We start from the raw sequence: 19993 nt of genomic DNA, 5'->3' as shown, positions 1-19993 counted from the left end.
AGCAGCGGCGGCGGCAGGAGGAGGAGGAGGAGAAGAGGAGGAGAAAGAGCAGCAGGAGGAGGAGGATGAGGCCGAGCAGAGCGGCGTGACCGAGCCGCGGGCTCCGCGCCAGGGCTCGCACGCTCCAGCGCCGCGTCCCCCGGGCCGGCCCGGCCCCCCCGAGCCTCTGAAGTGCGGGTGGGGGCGCGGGGGGAGCAGCGGCGCTGGCGGCCGGCCCAGCCCCGGCTTCCCCGCCTCTATATAAACACACATTTGACTTTCTTTTGCCTCAAAGCGAACAGTGCAGAGGGGGCTTTGCCCAGCAGCCCTGCCTCCCTCCTTTTTTTTTTTTTTTCCCCTCCTTTTTTTTTTTTTTTTTCTCTCCTTCTTCCCTCCTCTCTTCCTCCTCCTTACAGAAGTCTGGTGAAAAGTCTGGGGCTCCCAAATAAGCGGCGTCGCGAGAGATCTGTATTTATAGGGAGATATTTATATATATGTAGAGATAGAGCTATAAACCGAACCGGCTCGCTGCGTGTGTGTAGATACATATATACAGCTATTTAATTCTTCCATCTCTCCAGCTCGTGGCTGAATTATTTTAAGATTTTTAAACTTTTTTTTTTTTTTTTTAAGTCTCGCTCCTTTTTACCCCCCTTTTTTACCTTTTTCCCCCTTTTCCTTTTTTTACTTCTCCCTTTTTTTTCTCCCCTCCTTCTGGTGTGTGTGGCTTTGCCTTGCAAGCGAGCGGGAGCCAGAGCATCTGCAGTTGGACTTTTTGGGGTCTTTTTTTTTTTTTTTTCGCCACTCCAAGATTTTTCTTTTTTTCCTTTTTTCCCTTTTTTTTTTTGGCTAATTTTCACCCTCGTTTTTTCCCTCCTCATCACCCCCACCCCATTTTTTTGGGGGGGGGACGCGCTGATTTCCCCCGGTTTTTCCCCCCTTTCCCCTCTCTTTCCGCGCGCGCGTGGTGCTTTTTCTCCGTGTCACTCTGTCAAGTTTCCCCCAAACAAGCCCAAACTTCGCAGCGAGGGGCAGAGCAACCACAGCATTTTTTTTTTTTTTAAATTTTTAAATTTTTTTCCTCCTTTCCCCTCGCCGCTTCCCCAACCTGCCAGCGCAGAGGGGGGCGAGCCGGGGCCCCCCTCGCCCCAGGACCCCCCAAGCAGCGCCGAGCGGGCGCTCCGCACTCCCCGTCCCTCCGCGCGTGTGTGTGGGTGCGAGCGTGGTGCCTGTCAAGGGGCCGTTTCTCTCCCCACCCTCCTCCTCCTCCCTTCTTTCCAAATATGCTTTTTGCAAGTTTTGATCTCGTCTCGGCACTGGCTACCCTCGCCGCGTGCTTGGTGTCACTGACTTTGCTGCTGGCCGTGTCCCAACAGCTGTGGCAGCTCCGCTGGGCTGCCACCCGCGACAAAACCTGCAAGCTACCAATCCCCAAAGGCTCCATGGGATTCCCTTTAATCGGAGAGACCTTCCACTGGCTGCTGCAGGTAAGGAGGATTCCCCGCTCCTCGCTGGAGCCTGCCTTGGGACCGGTCGGGTGTTCGGGTTTTTTTTTTTTAATTTATTTTTTTTTTCTCCTTGAATCGGTATTTTTAAAGGGTCTTTTAAGGGCTTTTTCTCGCTGTATTTTTTTTTTTCTTTCCCTTCCGATTGCATCATGCGGCTTCTCGGCGAGCTGGGGCGGCAGAACCGGAGCCGGGGCAGCCGCGGGGGCACCGGGGCAGCGCGGCCGGGCCGGGCTGGCCGGGGGCTGCCCGGGCTCGGCACCGCCGCCGCGCTGCCCACCCCCTTCTCCTCCTCCCCTCCTCAGCCTCAATTCTTGCCAAAAACGCGAAATCCGCAGCGCCGGGGCCGGGCTGGGTGCGGGGGCTCCGCCGCTCGCGTCCCCCCCGAGCCGCGGCTCCGTCCCGTCCCTTCCCGGCTCCCGGCGCTGCTCCCGGCGCGGCTCCCGCGGCGGGGGAAGCCCGCCGAGGTAATCGGGAGATTAACCCGGGATTAACCTCGCTAAACGCCCAACAGCGGCGGGCGGAGCGGGATCCCCCCAGCACCGCGGGGCGGCTGCCAAAAAAAAAAAAAAAAAAAAAAAATCGGGGGGAAAGGGGGAAAAAAATTCCCGCAGGAGGCGGCCGGGTGGAGCTCGGGGCGCCCCGGGGCTCGCAGCATCCCGGGAGGGAACCCCCGAGGCGAAGCCGCGCCAGGGTTTCCCCCTCTCTCCACCCAGCAGCAAAAAGGAAGAAAAAAAAAAATTAATTATAATAATCAAAGGAGGATGCTCCCGCCCTTCACCGCCGCAGCCGGCGGCGGGGCAGGGCAGCCCGGTCCCGGCGGGGACAGCGGCGGCGTCCCCCGGTGTCCCCCCCCCGCCGCCGCCACCGCCGGGGAAGCCCCGCCACGGCGGCCCCGCTCCGCCGGCGCCGAAGGGGTTAACGGCACGCTCTCAATAGGGCTTTATTTTTTAAAGAAATTTATCAGATTTTTACGGGGGGACCAGAAAAGGGTTCTCGCTTTTCCACAGGCTCCGTCCAAACAGAGTCCAAGGGCTAAAAATACAAAAATTTTTGTATAAATTGGACTCCGCTCGCAACTTGTGCCGCATAAAGGTGCTCTTTGTGCTGCCCTGGAAATGGTGTACAAATAACTCTTTATTAATGCCACAAAAAGGACTTTAATTATATTTACGCAGATCAAGAAACAGGGTCACCTGAACATCTGAACCTCACAACCGCGCTTTTGTTTCAAAATAAACACCCGCGCTCCCAGCCCGGCGGCGCGGCCGCGGCGCTCGCAGCGCCTCTCCCCGCTCGCCAGGGTTTTTTTTTTTTGGGGGGACCCCCCCCCGCTATTGCTGCGGCAGCCTCTCCGCCGACAAAAGCCCCTGGAGCATGTGGGAAAGTTATTAAAGTCCCTGAAATCTGGAGATTTACTTAGGCAAAGCGCTGCCCTTTCTCGAGTAAAATCAGCCCGGGCGAGGAGGGAGGGGAGAAAAAAGGGAAAAAAATAAAAAAAGACAAAAAGCGAGGGGGGAAAAGGGGGAGGGTGCGAAGGAGGGGGAAAAAAATGGGGGGAAAGGATGAAAAAATAAGAATATGTCTAAAAGTGACAGGGGAGGTGAAGGGAGGAGGAGGAGGAAGGGGGGAAGGAAGGCACCGACCCCGCCGGGCTGCGGGAATTGCGGGCGGGCTGGACACGGGGGCGACCCCAACCCCCCCCCAAATTCTTGCCCCCAATCCCCACCGCGGATTAACCCCCACGGCAACCCCCTGGCACCCCCGCAGGGCTCCTGCTTCCAGTCCTCGCGGCGGGAGAAGTACGGGAACGTCTTCAAGACGCACTTGCTGGGGCGGCCGCTGGTGCGGGTGACGGGCGCGGAGAACGTGCGCAAGATCTTGATGGGGGAGCACCACCTGGTGAGCACCGAGTGGCCGCGGAGCACCAGGATGCTGCTGGGCCCCAACACCGTGGCCAACTCCATCGGCGACATCCACCGCCACAAGAGGAAGGTCGGTGTCCCCGCTTTTTTCCCCCTCCTTTACTTTTTTCCCCCCTCCTTTCCTCCTCCTTTTATTTTTTTCCCCCGTTTTTCCACCCCCTTTCCTTTTTTCCCCCCATTTTTCCTCCCCCTTTCCTTTTCCCCCCCTCCTTTCCTTTTCCCCCCATGTTTCCTCCCCCTTTCCTTTTTCCCTCTCCTTTCCTCCTCCTTTCCTTTCCCCCCCCTGTTTCCTTCCCCTTTCCTTTTTTCCCCGTTTTTCCTCCCCCTTTCTTTTTTTCCCCCTCCTTTGCTCCTCCTTTCCTTCCCCCCCCATTTTCCTCCCCCTTTCCTCTTTTCCCCCTCCTTTTTCCCCCTTTCCTTTTTCCCCTCGTTTTTCCTCCTCCTTTCCTTCCCAACCCCTCATTTTTCCTTCCCTTTTCCTTTTTTTCCTCTCCCTTCCTCCCCCCTTTCCTTCCCCCCCCCTTTCATTTTATTCGGGTTTTTCCCCCTTTTCCCCTCGCGCGCTGCTCCCTTGAGGAATTTCAGGGTGGCTCGGGATGGGGTGGGGTGGGACACGCGTGCCACCCCGAGCCCCCCGGGATGGGGACACGCGTGACAAGGGCGGCGGGGAGGGCTCCTCAAAGGGCGATGTGACACGGGGGGGGACCCCCCCGGATTGTGACCCCCCACCCGCACTGCAGGGACACCCCGAGGGGCTCCTGGTGGGGGGGTGGTGCTGAACTTCCCGGGATTTCAGGGAATTTGGGATGAGGGTGGGGCTGCTGGGGTGAAGCCATGGTTGGAGGGGTGGCTGAGAACTTTCTGTGAGGTGACACCCCCAGATCAGCCTGGTTTGGGGTGCTGGGACCATTTTTTGTCATCTTAGAACCCCCAGAGCAGCCGATTTGGGGTGCTGGGAGGTGACACTTTTTGTGTTTGTGTGCCCCAGAGGTGACACTCCCCCTTAGAGCCCCCAGATCAGCCTGGTTTGGGGTGCTGAGCCCTTTTGTGTCCCCCACAGGTGACACCCTCCCTTAGAGCCCCCAGGGCAGCTGTTTTGGGGGTGCTGAGCCCTTTTGTGCCTCCTTAGAATCCCCAGATCAGCCTGGTTTGGGGGTGCTGGGACCCGTTTGTGTCTCCCAGAAGTGACACCCTCCCCTTAGAACCTCCAGGACAGCCTGGGTTGGGGTGCTGGGACCATTTTTTGTCACCTTAGAACCCCCAGGGCAGCTGATTTGGGGTGCTGAGCCCCTTTTGTGTCCCCCAGAAGTGACACCCTCCTCTTAGAATCCCCAGATCAGCCTGGTTTGGGGGTGCTGGGACCCATTTGTGTCCCCCTGAGGTGACATGTCCCCCTTAGAACCCCCAGATTAGACTGGTTTGGGGTGCTGGGACCCTCTTGTGTCACCCCCTGAGAGCCCCAGCGAGGTTTGGGGTGCTGAGCCCCAGCAGGGGTGGGGACAGCCCCCGTGTCCCCCCCCTCAGCCCTGGTGGCACTGTTGGGGACACGAGGCCGTCCCCATCCCTGCTCCACAGAGTTTCCTATTTTGGAGGCTGTAAAATCCCTTCCAAACCTCCAAAAATTCCTCTCCTCTTTCCTCCTGGGGGAGATGACGGGAAAACAAGCAGCACATGACACCCGCTAGTCACAATTTTTAGGAGTGACACCACAAAAAAAGCTGTGGCTGTCCCTGCCCCAAACCAGGACCAGCTCAGCCCCTCCAGTTCTGGGGTTTTTCCTTTAAAAATTGAGATATTTTTCCTACCAAGGGGGTGGTGATGGGGCTGCCTCCATCCAGGAGGAAAATGGGTTTATTCCCTGTCCAGGGAGGGTTTATTCCCTATCCAAGGAGGTTTTGTTCCTTATCCAGGGCAGGTTTATTCCCTATCCAAGGAGGTTTCATTCCCTATCCAGGGCAGGTTTATTCCTTATCCAAGGTGGGTTTATTCCCCATCCAAGGAGGGTTAAGCAGGATCAGGCAGAGATCTGCAGGTGTCTCCGTGCCCATTCCCTGCCCCTTTCACCCTCCTGCACCTCTGGTTTATTGTTTGCTCATCCGAAGTGGCCTTTGCTTGCCTGGGTAAAACCACGGAATTCCGGCCTCGGGCCCAGGGGAGTGTGGGTTATGGGGTCATGGAAAAGGGAGGCCTGACCTCTGTGGGATCCTGGTGGGTTTGGGATTGGCACCAGGGCCGGGCTGGGCACAAACCCGGCAGAGGTTTCCTCTCTCCTGCATGGTTTTTCCTGGTGTTCTCACTCCTGGGTTTTTCCTACTGGGAAAAACCACGTGGCCAACCCCAAAGTCTGAAACCCAAAGCTTTTGGAATGTTCTCGGTCCTAAAGGTCTCCACTGCGCTCCTCAAAACGCTTTTTGCATCCCGAGTGGCTGTTGGATGTTGGGAAGGAATTCCTGCCTGGGAGGGTGGGCAGGGGCTGGGCTGGAATTCCCAGATTTACCGTGGCTGCCCCTGGATCCCTGGCAGTGCCCAAGGCTGGGATGGGATTTGGAGCACCCTGGGAGCTGTCCCTGGCTGTGACAGGCAGTGGAACTGATGATCTTCAAAGTCCCTTCCAACTCAAGCCGTTCCACAATTCCATGATTTTTGGCGTCACTTGTGATTCCAAGTTGGCAAGGATCCCAATTCCTAATTCATTCCTAAATCCCAATTAACTCCTAAATCCTAATTCCTGCATCAGGGGTGGCCAAAAGCCTCCCGAGCTCGGGTATTCCAACAAAACCCTGTCCCAGGATAACCCCGGCTCCTTCTCCCACTCCCTGCTGCTCTTTGAGCTCCCACAAACTCTTTTCCTGGGATCTGTGACATTCTGGGAGTTAATTCTTTTTAAAGTTTTCCCTTTCATCAGCTGGAGATTGAGTCCCGCGTGCCCAGCTCTGGAATTCGGGAGTTTCAGCCTCATTTCTTCCCTCTATCTCCTGCTAATTGCCGCTTTTGGGAGCCGAGCACCTCCCACCCCACCCACCCTGGGCTGATCCCGATTTAGGGAATCCTCTTCTCCCTGAAAGCCCATCCCGAGCTGCACACAGAGATAAGCTGAGCCTGCCCCTAATGGGGGTAAAATCGATTATTCTGCTCTTATCAGGATTCTGAGGAGCAGATTAAGGCTCGTTCCTTCAGGTGTGGCCTCTTCTGAGCTCGTTAATCCCGAGTTTTTGTTGTTCCACCGCTCCAGCTCTCCCCACCCTGAAATTCAGAGAGCTCTCAGGAGAAAGGATTTGGACCTGGGGCGAGCTTAAATCCTAAACCGAGCCTGAATTCTCCTCTTGACCCACCAGGGAAACAAGGGAAGAACTTGGAAAAGGCAGAATTTTCCATGGGATTCCCCAGTTTCCACAGGGAGCGGGCTGCTCTTGGGAGGTTCATTGAGAGGTTTGGAGCAGTTGGAAGCTCTGTGGAGAGAGGATTTCCTGGGAAATCTTTTTGGTGGGTGATGATCCAGTTAGGAGCATTGTGGGGTTTCTTGTTGTGTGGTGACCTCTCGGATTCTGGGTTTTGCTTCATCTCTGATCTCGACCCTTCACTTGTCCCTTCCCAATTCCCTGATCCTGCCAGAAACTGACACGGAATTCCTCACCTGGCATGGGATTTTGGCCAAAATGAGGAAAAGCAGAGTGTGGAACCCACCTCTGCTGCCCTTCCAACCACTCGGGATCATCTCCAGCTCCTGTCCACTGCCCTAAATCCCCCTCATCTTCCCGAAACCCCGCGGAGCTGCATTTATTTCCAGCAGCTCCTCTTCCAGCATTCCCTGGCAGGCGATCCGCGCGCTCCAGATTGTCACCGGGATGTGGAGATGAGCTCCAAACCCAACATGTTCTTGCAGGAGGGTTCTGGGATCCTGCCAGGGATCAGCTGCTCGCTGGAGCTTTCCAAGGAATTTCAGCTCCTCGGTGGAATTCCGGGATCAGCGAATTCCCGCTGGATCCACTGGTTAGGATCAGGGATAAGGTGGGATGATCCACATGTGGGAGCTCTTCTCTCTTTCCTGTTTCCGTGTCCCAGCTGTTTTTTGGGATCTTTATGGATTCGTTATCCTGTTCCATATGGAATATCCAGAAGTATTGATCCTGTAGGTGTTGGTAAAGGATTCTGGGATGCAGGAGGTGCTCAGGAGCCCCCCAGCCCTAACCCTATGGAAGCTTTTTCCCATCCCAAATTTATCAAATTTTCCCTGTCAAAATTCCTATAAATTGGAGGAAACCTCCCTGTTTTGGGAGATGAACTCTCCAATTGCAGAGAGGGAATTGCAGGATATGGAATCAGCTTGGGGCAGGGATGGAAGGCTGGGAACGGGGAATTCCTGCAGCAGGGAATGCCTTCACTCCAGATATCACTGGCACTGAAAATTCCTGTAAATTAAGGGAAATATCCCTGTTTTGGGAAATGAACTCTGCAGTTACTGAGGGGGTTTGGAGTCAGCCTGGGGCAGGATGGAGGGCTGGGAATGGGGAAATTCCTGCCCCATGGAATTCATTGCAGATGTCCCTGGCATCAGCTCCAAGCTTTGACCTTGGACAGAGCTGGGTGACCAGAGCAGCTCACAAGGAATGAACAACAGCAGCTCCCAACTCCTCTCCCACTTTCCTGGGGTATTTATCCCGGCCAGGCTGTTCCTGCTGCTGGATCACGGAGTTTGTGTTGATGTTGGAGAAGGATCTGGGCCACCCCTGCTGGAGCCGGAGCTCCACAGTGGAATTTTTGTCTGGAATCACCTCCAGGTTCCTCTCAGGAGCCACCCCAGTGGCTGAGCAGGGTCTTTGCTCCGGGTTTTTGGTGGCAGATTCCTGTCCCTGCCCACCCCGTGATGGATGAATGTCATCCCTTGGGATTGGAGCTCCTGCTGGAACTCCCTGGGAAGGGTTGGTGGCATCATTCCAGCTCCTGCTCCATGCTCTGGGGGTCTCCCCATCCCGCTCTTGTCCCACCCTGGCTCCTCCCTCCATCCTTGTCCCATCCGATCCCATCTTGTCCTTGTCGACCTCTTCAATTCCCATTTCCACCTGGAAAACCCCAGATTTCGGGAGTGTTGATTCTGGGGTGAAAGGAGCCGTAATGAGGGCAAAACAAACCTGATTTTAGGGATCCGGCAGCCTCTGCTTTTATGGGATCTAATTCCAGCAGGAAGCTGGAATTCAGCACTCCTGGTGGAGAAGGAAATGGGAATTGGGAATGACCAGGACGTGACCTTTAGGGTTTAGGTCAAGTCTGAGCAGCGCCCAGGGCCAGGAAGGAGATTCCCAGGATGTGCAGGGAAAGGTGGGATCAGGCTTTCCTCGGGATCATCCAGCTTGGCAGGAGAGCGCCGGACTTGTCTTCCAGCAGAGCCATCCCAAAATAGGCACAGCCGGCTCAGGAAAAAAAAAAAAAAAACAAAAACAAAAAACAAAACAAAAATTAAAAGGCAAAGATGGAACAAAATAAAAGCAATCCTTGGGATTGCTGGGGAGACCTGCAGGGATTCCAGGAGGGAGCAGCAGGGAGTGGAGCGGAGGAGCGGCCCTGGTTTGTCTCAGTGTCCAAAGCTCCATCGCTCATTAACACACCGCAATTAATGCTCTGCCTCCGAGGCACGCAAGTGTTGAGCTCATTAGCACCGAGTGGAAAGGTCCGAGGCTTTCATATCGTTTGCGAGGGGATTAAGAACACAAAAGGGGCCATAAATTTACAGGCAAATATAAACCAGCTGCCGTGGGCTCGGCTGGGGGAGGGCAGGATCGGGATCGGGATGGGGGAGAGGCTGGAGGAGGAAGGAGCCATGGGAGGTGGCAGGAATGGATCTTTTCCTACAAAAAATCCCCTGGACTGAGGTTGTTAACAGGGGTTTTTTTGGCGTTTTTAGGATTTTTTTTTTTGGTGTCTATCCAACCCTCCCAGCCTATTCTGTGTGCCTGTGGTGGGAAAGAAACCATCCCAATCCACGGGAGGCAGCTCCCAAAATTGTATCAAGCAGGCCGAATTCCAGCTGCCATCAGCTCCAGCTCCTTCTCCGTGCCCTGGGAGCCTTAACCCATGGGCAAAAGCCTCTGGAGCAGGGAAAATCTTCCATGGATGGAGCACGGCTCCTGTTCTGGGGGAAGAATTCCTGGGCTGGGTTGGCTCCTTGAATTTAGACCAAGCAGTGCTGTCATCTCCAGGGGTGTAAATCCAGATTAATTCCAAGGGATTTAAAAAAAGAATCCAAACGGAGGAGCTCCTGGTTAAAACACAAATTCGGGGGATTTCTTGGTGCCTTCGGCCCAAAACTCCCCACGGGCTCCGAGCCCGCTGTGCTGGTGGAGCAGGATTGTGGCTGTGGGATTCTCTGGGATCTCCAAATTTGGATTTTCCACCTTCCAGGGTGGAAGTTTTTTGGGTGTCTTGGGAGACATGGAGAAGGTGAAGCCCCTCCTTGGGCAGCAACTGGGTGGAACTGCAATCCAGGCTCGATTTCCAGAGGGATGGGGAGCTGATCCCAGGGATGTGAGGGATCAGGAGCGAATCCCAGGGATGTCAGGATCCATCCTGCACCATGGTCCCTTTGTTTTTTCCATCCATCCTCCTCCATCTTTCCAAGGAACCTCCTCAGCTGTGGTTTGTGACATTCCACTTATCCCTCTGGTGGTAAGGCCTCTCTCCGTCACTTCCCAGGTGGAATTTTTCCTGTGAAATCTCTCTCAGCTGCTGGTTCTCCAGCTTCCTTCTCCTTGTAGGGTGGCCTAAGGTTGGGATCACCTTGTGGGGTCACCTCGGCCCCTGCCACCCCTCCCCGGAGGAGCTTTGATCCTCGCCTGGTCTGCAGGAGCTCCTCGCGTGTTTGTTCATCCCATGGATGCCTTGCAATCCTCAGGATTTCCTTAGAGGAATCCCTTTTCCAAGCTTTTTTCCCTTATTCCTGCCACGACACAGTGCATGCTCTGGAAGGGGTTTTTATTCCTTTGGGATGAAGTGGCTGCACCATGGATTGGGAATTCCTCACTCATCCCCTCCCGAGTGTCACCACCTCTTGCTCTGCTCTGTTCCCAGTTTCTGGAATTCTTGGCTGGACCAAGGACTGGTTTATTTTTAAGTCTGGCTTTGTCTCTAGGAGAATCCCTGCTTTGGGTTACTTAAATCCATAGGGATCCTTCCCTTCTGTCCTCTCTCTGTGCTCCAGGAAAACCCTTTGGCTCAGTAAAAACTGGGATTTTCCTCCTGATATTTCACTTCCACTGGTTCCTTGGGAAAGCTCTTCTCTTCCTTGTCTCCAGGGAATTTTCATGCCCACACCACAGGCAGGGATCCATCACCCCATCCCAGGGGTCGGAATTACGTCTTCAAGGTCTCTTCCAACCCAAACCATTCCATGATTCTCTGAGGAATGAGAGCTCTGACCGTGCCCGCTGGGTTTGTGGGATTCTCCTTTCCCGCAGCTCTATCCACAGGGATCCCAGCTGGATCCTGGCTGGCTGATCCCACTTCCTGATCCCTTTTCTCTGCCGTGGCATCCACGGATGTGGGATCGTTCTCCCTCCTTGAGGAGCGTGAGGTGAATTTTATTCTCCTCTTTCTCCATAAATAAAAGGGAGGGGACACTTGGAGCATCATTCCCAAGCCGATGAATCCCTGTGCCTTTTGGTATCCCCATAAATTCAGCCAAGAAGCTGAAATTTCTTGATGGAATTCTGCTGGGGGTGGAATTTTTGGGAGACTGAGGCAGTTTTGCAGAGGGACTGTTAAGGCAGGTCCTGCTTGGTCCTGGCTCTCCCCCACAGCGCCTTTAACCTCTCACCCTTGAAAATTTGGGATTGAAAGCAAGGCCTTAAAGGGTTTGGGATCGAAATCCTCCCATGCCGTGCATGGGATTTGTAGGAGAGATTCTTGAACATGGAGATTTTTGAGTTGTGGGGAAATGCAGATCTTTGGCTGAATTTTATTTTGAACTTGAGTGGAAATGCTGGGGTTTCTCATAATACTTCGTTTTTTTTATTTTTTAACATGGAAAAGTCACGGGTAGGGACAGCCCATCCCTCAAAGGTGCATCATGACATGACCCGAGGATCTGAAATGATCCTTCCATTTTTTCCAGCATATTTTTCTGGGAATCATTTGAATTTCAGTGTAAGGGCCTTTGGCAAAGTCATGTCATTCCTTTTAGCCTGGAGGCTCCAGGTCCTGTTCCCAGACTCCTGTTGGAGCATTCACGAGAGCCTGGATTCCTCCAGGATGGAGCCTTCCATGTGCTCCATTTTCCAGGGAAAAAAGGGGAGAAAAGGAATAAATTCTTTGCTGTGTGCAAAGGCTGAACCTTTTATAAACAGAATGTCCAGGCAGGAATGGGATTTCTTGGATTTTTTTCTCCTTTTGTGGAGAGAAAATTCCAAGTTTTTTGCTGTGTTTTCCCTTTGTTCATGCTCCCAGCACCAGGAGGGCCTCTTGCCCATGAAGCACCTCCAAAAATATCCCTGTTTCCAAGCCCGCTGGAGCACAGGAATGGGCTCTGGAGAGGGGCAGACATCCAGGATAATGTGGTGATGGGACAGGGCTGGGACAAACACAGCCTGGTCTTTGGAAATGTGGGAAGAATTAGGACAAATCCAGGTTGAGATGTTGCTTTGGATGCTTCCCGACGTCTCCTGTCAGCCAAACCTCCAGCAGGTGCCAAACTGGTTCCTGAAAACATTTCCAGGCTCATCCCGCCTCCCTTTGGTCGGGCCAGCGGCTCCAGGCTGGATGGGATGCAGGTGGCTGATCCCAAAATTTCAGTTTTCCTCCTGGAGGCGAGGAATGGAAAGCTCCATTCCCTCTTTTGGGAGCCAGGTGGGAGCGAGGGGTCTGCAAATCGTGGATGGCAAAAGGCAGGGATTGGTGCTGGTGCTTGGAGTGGGAAGGAGAAAGCCATGGAAAACATGGTCCCAAAACCCCAACCATGCGTGGAATCACTGCTGGAGCTCACAGAGTTCCCTCAAATTCCCTGGCCGTGGTTTAAGGATGGGGCTGGAGCATTCTCCAGCTGGGGCTGGGGGCACTTTGCTGTCACGTGGAGCTGGAGCTGGGGCGCTGGGAAGACATTTTCTGCCTTTGGAAAACCATAAATCCTTAAATATCCTTTTTCCATGCGAGCTGGAGTGGGGAGGTTCCAGCCGGGCTCACTGGGTGGTGGTGTCTCTGTCAATGTGGGTGTAGGGTGGAAATGAACACCTTTGGATGGAGCAAATTCCCAGATTTGGGACATACCCCAAGGTGGAAAAACTCTTTCCAGCATCCCCAAAAAATCCTGGCCCTGCTGTGAGCCCTTGTGGCCGGGTGCCACCACAGCCGGGCTGTGCCATCTCAGGGTTAACAAAGCTGCGCTCAGAGATGATTTTGCCTCTCGGCAGCTCTGGAACAACTTTTTCCTGCCCCGATTCTCCTCGGCTTTGCCTGGATTCGCTCCTGGAGCGGCCGAGCTTCACTAGAGGGCGCAGGAATTTTAGGCTAGGAACGCGCCGGGGTTCGTCGGGGAAAGTTGGCTGCCTTCTCCTCCTTTTTAATCAACTGGAAAGATGCAGGGTTGAACTGGAGGTGACTGGAAGGGGATCCAGACTTGTGTCTGGCCGGGGAAGGATCTGCTGACATGTGGGATTAGGCGGTGCGAGCGCGGCGGCCGGGACGGAGCAGCGCGGCCGGGGCTCCGGCCGTGGCTCGGTTGGGAGCTCCAGGGAGCAGCCAGCTGGAGGAGCCTCCTGGCACGAGGAGAGCTCCCAAAAATCGCAGAGAAAGAACAAAATCCCCCTCACCCCCCGGCGCTTAACCTCCCCCCTGTCAGGTTTGTGCTGCTCCCTTTAGGGGTTCGGTTTTCTCTCCCCGTCTGTTCACACCAATCCTTAGGACGGGATCTTCCCCCTTGGGAAGCTTGGCTTGATCCAGGGGTGTGGATCCAGCCCCCCACACCTCGGCAGCTGTTTGGGGACCAGAGGCACGTCTGGAACTGTGTCCTTTCTTCGGGAGCAGGGGGTCCCCAGGTGCTCCTGCTGTGGGGGATGCCAGGGGAGGACGAGGCCAGGAGCCCCCAAAGGCCACCTCCACTGGGGCGGTGGCTCCCAGCGGGGGTGTAGACCCGGTGCTCCTAAAACAGAAGTTGTCCCCTCATTGGCCCTGCTTCTAGCTGGGGAAACTGAGGCACGGGAAGCTTTTTCAGGACATTCACTGGGAGCCTCTGTCCTTATTCCAAGCTCCTCAGCATGGATGAAGGGCAGGTGAGAGCTGGATGGGGACAGAGCAGTGTCCCTTCGCCAGGTGGTCTTGTGTGATCCCTGTGGAAGAGCTCATGGATCCTGGATCTGATCAGACCCGGTGTCCTGCTCGTGGACGAAGAAACCGTCCCTTCCCCACTCCCTTCTCCATTCCCTTCCCACCTTCTCCATTCCCTCCCCACCTTCCCCACGCAGCCGAGGGTCTCGGCTTTACCCCCTCCAGCTGCTTTTTCCAGCAGAAAATGCCCGAGCGCCGCTGCCTTTCCCGGCTGCGGAGCGGCGCTGGATGCAGGCAGGAGGCGGCCCCGTCCCGCGCCCTCGCCGTGCTCTCGCTCCCTGCTGTTCATTCATTCATTCATTGATTCCTCCTCTCATTCATTCATGCCTCGGCTCTCTGCGGCCATCCAGGGATGGCTCCCTGTCCCCACGGTCGGATTCCCTTCCCTGTCCATCCTCCCATCCCGGGATTTCCGCGGGCAGCTCCGCGCCGGGCGCTGAGTTTTACTGGGGGCTCAACCTGGGGCGCTGTGAGGCGGCTCTTGTGGAGGCTCCTGCGCGGAGCTGCGAGGGGACAGAGGTGTTTTTTCACCAAACAAACTCCCAGGGAACGCCGGGCATTAGCAATGAGGGGTCGCAGCCAGGAAAATATTACCTTTCCCTTGGAGTGCTGACTGCGGAGGAAATTCTCACATTTACAGCTCCGGCGAGCCCGGCGCTCATGGAAAAGAGGGGGCGGCTTTGATTTCGCTCCTCTCGGTGGGTTTGATAACTTGGCAGCCCCCCCACCTCGCCTCCATTCCCGCCGGGAAGCGGCCACCGGTGGAGGCTCCGGCGCGCAGCTCCCTCCTTGGAATCCTGGTTTAATTGGATTTTCCTGGAGGCCTGCGGTGCGTGTGCGCCCTGCCCCGTGCGTGTGTGTAGGTTAATAAAAAATAAACAAACAGCACTTTCCCCCCTTGCTCGGCGAGGGATGCGGCGGGAATGCCGAATGAAAGCGCTGCTGTGCCGGGAAGGGACATTCCTGGCATTGCTGAGCTCCTCGAGCGGGCCCGGGCCCAAATTGGAGGAAAAAAATTGGAGTAAGGAGCCGTTAGCGTGGGGGACCTGGGGAGGCCCAGTCCTGCTCACTGTTTACTCGCAGGGCTTAAATTAACGCTGGCTGCTGACATCAGGAATTTTTTTTTTCCCTGGTTTCCCAAGGAAATGAGCCGAGGGCGATCGCGGCCTCTGCGTACGTGCGGAGGCTCTTCCCCGCTTGAACCCCTGTCGGAGTTCAGCCAGATTCCACAGAGGTCCTAAAGGCTCCAAAATAATTATTTTGCTTCGTTTTGCATCCATGAAAAAAAAAAAAAAAGAAAAAAAAAAAAAGGAAAAGGTGATGGAGGGGTGGGAGGAATTGTCAGTGCTTCCTGTTGGGAGAGTTGTGTTTTCCCCTTGTGTTTGTCCATGTTGGACGCTGGAGAATCCCTGTGGAAAAGGTGCATTAGTGACACCCAAACCACGGGATGAACAGAGCTGGGATCCTTTGGACACGGAAAGCCGGCTCTGTCCCTCCTGCCACACGTGGGATGAAGGAATTCCTCCCACCCTGGTTTGCTCCGTTATTCCCAGTCAATTGTGATGGTTGTGGTGGGAATCTTGGGAAGAGCTGGTGTTTCTGGCAGCTTTTTTGGGAATTGGATGAAGAGTTTGAAATGGTGACAACTCCCTGTAGGACACCTTGGAGAAGGCCATGGCTGTTGGGGCTGCAGACAAACCTCTCCTCGCTGTTTCCCGTAGGTTTTCTCCAAGATTTTCAGCCACGAGGCTCTGGAGAGTTACCTCCCCAAGATCCAGCTAGTGATCAAGGACACGCTGCGGGCCTGGAGCAGCACCCCCGAGCCCATCAACGTGTACCACGAGGCGCAGAAGCTGACGTTCCGCATGGCCATCCGCGTCCTGCTGGGCTTCCGCATCCCGGACGAGGAGCTCGGCCGCCTCTTCGAGGTCTACCAGCAGTTCGTGGAGAACGTCTTCTCCCTGCCCGTGGACCTGCCCTTCAGCGGCTACAGGAGGGTGAGACTGGGGTCGGGTTCTCTACGCCGATAACACCAATTAATTAATGGGTGGTGATTAATCCGTGCCTTTCCCCGTTCTCGGTGGGAGTTCTCATCCGCTCACCTCAAGGAGTCAGTTTTGGGCCACAATTCCTGATTTAGTGGAGAAAGCAGAGGAAAATCTGTTTTTTGGTGGTTGGAGTGGTTTGATAACGGGAACTAGTCAGGACTTGCCCAGATTTAATTTGTGTTTTTCCTCATTTGGCAATTTACCTGTGTTTTTTTAGTTTGTGGGACCCTTCTCCTTTTAATTCCCTTGGACTAAAACAGGTCCTCATAATTCCAGGAGCTAAAACAGATCCTTGCAATTCCCACAACAGGTCCTTCTAATTCCTGGAGTATTCCAGTTTTTTATGATGAAAGATGCAAAATGAAAACATAACAAAAAAAACCCATAAAATCATATTTTTTTCCATAGGGAATTTTGATAACAGAAATAAGTGGGTTCAAAATTTATTTTTCTGATATCCCTGCATTTTCTTTTATTGCTATTTGCCCATGGGAACGATTCCATCCCCTCGGAGCCCGGAATCATTCCCAGCAGCAGGTTAGCCCCGAGCAGCTGCACTCCTGCAGGAATTGCTTTACTGGGACCAGGTGATCAAATTGCTCGGGAAGAGGATTCTTTGGGATGAATGGGCTCTCCTTTGAGAGACGATTTTCCCAGGGATTTCCATACATCCCAGGAGGAGCCGGGGGCTGTGAACCGGTGCCGGACAGGGGCTCCCAGCCCAGACCCGTCATTTGCACCTAGGTGTTGATTGCTCCTCCTGTGATCTCCCCCACTCCGGCTTCACTCCTCCTGCCCAGGGGACACCTCCAGCATCTTCACACCCCTCTTTGAGCCTCTGCTTTTATGGCTCGGACCTGTCCTGAGCACGTCTGCAGCTCCTGGGATGGGCAAGGTGCTGCTGGTGGCGTGGTCTGAGCGCTTCCTTCTCCACAGGGAATCCGGGCCCGGGAGACGCTGCAGAAGGGGCTGGAAAAAGCCATCCAGGAGAAGCTGCAGAACACGCAGGGCAAGGACTACGCCGACGCCCTGGACATCCTGATAGAGAGCGGGAAGGAGCACGGCAAGGAGCTGACCATGCAGGAGCTGAAGGTAAAGCTCTTCCCTGGGGCCACCTTGGGCAGGGTCTTCCTGGAGGGAAAAGTGAGGGATGCTCCAAGGAGGAATCTTTGGGGCAGACCTGGGAGCTGGGCGACCACGATGTGTTGGTGGATCCGATCCAAACCAGTTGCTTCATTCTTTTGCTGGTTGTGCCCAGCCCTTTCTACAAAGCGTTCCATGGAATCGTTGGAAAGGCCTCCACGATGATCAAGTGCAACCTCCATCCTCACAAAACCATACCACAAAATTCCACATCCACTCGGTTTTTGAATGCTTTCAGGGATGGAGACTCCATCGCCACCCCAGGCAGCCTCTTCCAACGCTTGGCCCCTCTTCCAGGAAAGGAATTTTTCCTGATATCCAACCTGAATCTCCCTGGTCACAATGGAAGCCTTGGTCACTGTATCCCCTGATCTTTCCACTTCTCCTGGTGCCTCCTTTGCAGGGCACAGGAGCCCCTCAGCAGGTTCTTATCTGCAGCAGGGTCATGGCATGCCAGGAGCCGTCTCCTGGGTTTTTGTCTGATCCTCAGAGGTTCTGTGTGAAGCTCCTCATGGTGGCTGTCCAAGGAGTGACCTTCCAGTTAAACGTGACCAGGCTGTGGCTGCCCCATCCCTGGAAGTGTCCCAGGCCATTAACAACAGACACAAACTCCGCCCAGATTTCCCCCATCCATCCTGGTGGGTGGGAAATCACCCAGGAGAATCCATCTCCCTCCACATTCCATTTTTCCCTCTCCCAGCTTTGTGATGTGATCCTTCCTCAGGTCACTCGGCCCCTTTGGATCTTAAATCTTTGGAGCAGCTGTTTTTTGGGAGAATCTGTGGCTGCTCCATGCCTGGGAGCATCCAAGGCCAGGTTGTGCAGGGCTTGGAGCACCCTGGGACAGTGGGAGGTGTCCCTGGGGCTGGAACAAGGTGATCCTTAACTTCCATCCAACCCAAACCATTCCACGATTCTGAGGCCGGGCTGGAAATCTTTTGGGGAGAAGAACACCCCGTGGCACCTTGAGGCGCTGAGGCTGGTGGCCCCTCTGCCCCACACCCTGTGTCTCACCCTGGCCTTTCTCCTGCCCCCCAGGACGGCACCCTGGAGCTCATCTTCGCCGCCTACGCCACCACGGCCAGCGCCAGCACCTCCCTGATCATGCAGCTCCTCAAACACCCGCGGGTGCTGGAGAAGCTGCGGGAGGAGCTGCGGAGCAAAGGGATCCTCCACAACGGCTGCATCTGCGAGGGCTCCCTGCGCCTGGACAACATCAACGGCCTCCAGTACCTGGACTGCGTCATCAAGGAGGTTCTGCGGCTCTTCACCCCCATCTCCGGGGGCTACCGGACGGTGCTGCAGACCTTCGAGCTGGACGTGAGTAGTGCTGCACCCCGAGCTCCCCAAAACAGCCCAGCTCGCTTGAGCCTGGCTTAGAGGAGACCTCTGAGGGGATAAATGAAGTCCTGCCTAACTAAGTCCTTCTCCCAGGCAACCAGTGGTAAAGGGATAAAGGGACACAGCCTTAAGCTGCACCGGGGGAAGTTTAGGCCGGATATTAGGGAAAAAGTTCTTCCCAGAAAGAGTGGTTGGGCATCGGAATGGGGTGAGGTGGTGGAGTCACCATCCCCGGAGGGGTTTAAGCCTGGATGTGGCACTCAGTGCCACGGTTTAGTGGATGAGGTGTTGTTAGCTCACAGCTTGGACGTGATGATCTGAAAGGCTTTTGCAGCCTAATTAATTCTGTGATTCCGGCAATGGGATTTGCTCCAGATCCAGCAGTGATGGGATGTGGAGCAAGGGATGCGTGGAGCTGTCAAAGAGCAGACGGGTGTGATGCTTCAAAGCCCAGCTCGTGACAGTGACGCCAAATTCTGAGCTGGGGTGTGACAGGGGAAAGGTTTACGGCAAAGGGCATCTCCAGGCTGCCGGATGACAGGCGGATTAGTCACCACCATGGCTGGAATTTCCTCCCAGCAAAACAAAATCTCGGGAGCTGCCTTGTCACTGTAAATCCTCCTAATGCAGTGGTTTGAGTCAGAGACCTTTTAAAGTGCTCAGGGGATGATAAATCCACCCCATTTCTCATCGCCCGGGCCCCAACGTGGGTGTTGGGTGTGTGGTGCTGACAGGCAGCGGGGTGTGGGATGCTGTGGGTTCCTCTGGGATGCTGTGGGATGCTCTGGGAAGGGCTGGCTGATGTGTGGGGCATGGCACGGGAGAAGCTGCTTCCCCTGCTCAGCACCACGGGGTTCCTGGTAGGCAGCTCCTGCCAGTGACCACAAAGCAAATAAATGGATGGATCATCCCACGAATCCTTGGGATGGAGGGAGGAATAAAGCCAGGATTCGCATCTCTTCATGCTGTGCTGTCTGGTTTTCCTTTAAATCTTCATCACACTTGAGGGATAAGCTCAAAAGAAATGGGAATAAGCAAGGAAAACTGTGAGGGTGGCGCGGTCTGGCACAAATTGCCCAGGGATTGTGGATGCCACATCCCTGGAAGTGTCCAAGGCTGGATGGGGCTTGGAGCACCCTGGGGTGATGGAAGGTGTCCCTGCCCGTGGAGTTGGGTGGGACAGGATCAGGTTAGGGTCCCTCCCAACCCAAACCGTTCCATCATTCAATGGAAACAAAATTCCTTTATCTCATCCCCCTGTTCCCACTCCCTCTCCAGCAGAATTGACCCACTCTGCTCTCCTCTCCGTCCCTTCCCGCCTCTCCGCAGGGTTTCCAAATCCCCAAGGGCTGGAGCGTGATGTACAGCATCCGGGACACCCACGACACCGCTCCCGTCTTCAAGGACGTGGACGTCTTCGACCCCGACCGCTTCGGGCAGGGCCGGAGCGAAGACAAGGACGGCAGGTTCCACTACCTCCCCTTCGGAGGAGGCGTACGGACCTGTCTGGGGAAGCACCTGGCCAAGCTTTTCCTCAAGGCTCTGGCCATCGAGCTGGCCAGCACCAGCCGCTTCGAGCTCGCCACCAGGACTTTCCCCAAAATCACCCTGGTGCCCGTGGTCCACCCGGTTGACGGACTCAAGGTCAAATTCTTCGGACTGGATTCCAACCAGAACGAGATCCTGACGGGCACAGACGCCATGCTGGGGGCCACCGTGTAAAGCCCGCGCCGGTGGCACCAGG

General features: G+C 55.1%; 1 protein-coding gene across 1 annotated transcript; it reads left to right on the top strand.

Annotated features, from left to right (window-relative positions):
* Positions 1–354: 354 nt before the first annotated feature.
* On the top strand, positions 355–19993 carry LOC135300158 (cytochrome P450 26B1). Its single transcript, XM_064419362.1, has 6 exons — positions 355–1466; positions 3255–3479; positions 15439–15714; positions 16702–16857; positions 17947–18228; positions 19579–19993. The coding sequence occupies exons 1-6, from the start codon at positions 1263–1265 to the stop codon at positions 19969–19971; spliced, it is 1536 nt and encodes a 511-aa protein (XP_064275432.1). The 5' UTR covers positions 355–1262; the 3' UTR covers positions 19972–19993.

The sequence above is a fragment of the Passer domesticus genome, chromosome 4 (assembly GCF_036417665.1).
Source record: "Passer domesticus isolate bPasDom1 chromosome 4, bPasDom1.hap1, whole genome shotgun sequence".
Taxonomy (NCBI): Eukaryota; Metazoa; Chordata; class Aves; order Passeriformes; family Passeridae; genus Passer; species Passer domesticus.
The sequence above is the reverse complement of the archived record's forward strand: the minus strand, read 5'-3'. Positions and strand labels throughout refer to the sequence as shown.

Bases quoted from the DNA above. Each gene is read 5' to 3' on its own strand.
- LOC135300158 (XM_064419362.1), top strand. From the start codon at position 1,263: ATGCTTTTTGCAAGTTTTGATCTCGTCTCGGCACTGGCTACCCTCGCC. The intron at 1,467-3,254 runs GTAAGGAGGATT...GCACCCCCGCAG, and splicing joins CCTTCCACTGGCTGCTGCAG to GGCTCCTGCTTCCAGTCCTC. The intron at 3,480-15,438 runs GTCGGTGTCCCC...TGTTTCCCGTAG, and splicing joins TCCACCGCCACAAGAGGAAG to GTTTTCTCCAAGATTTTCAG.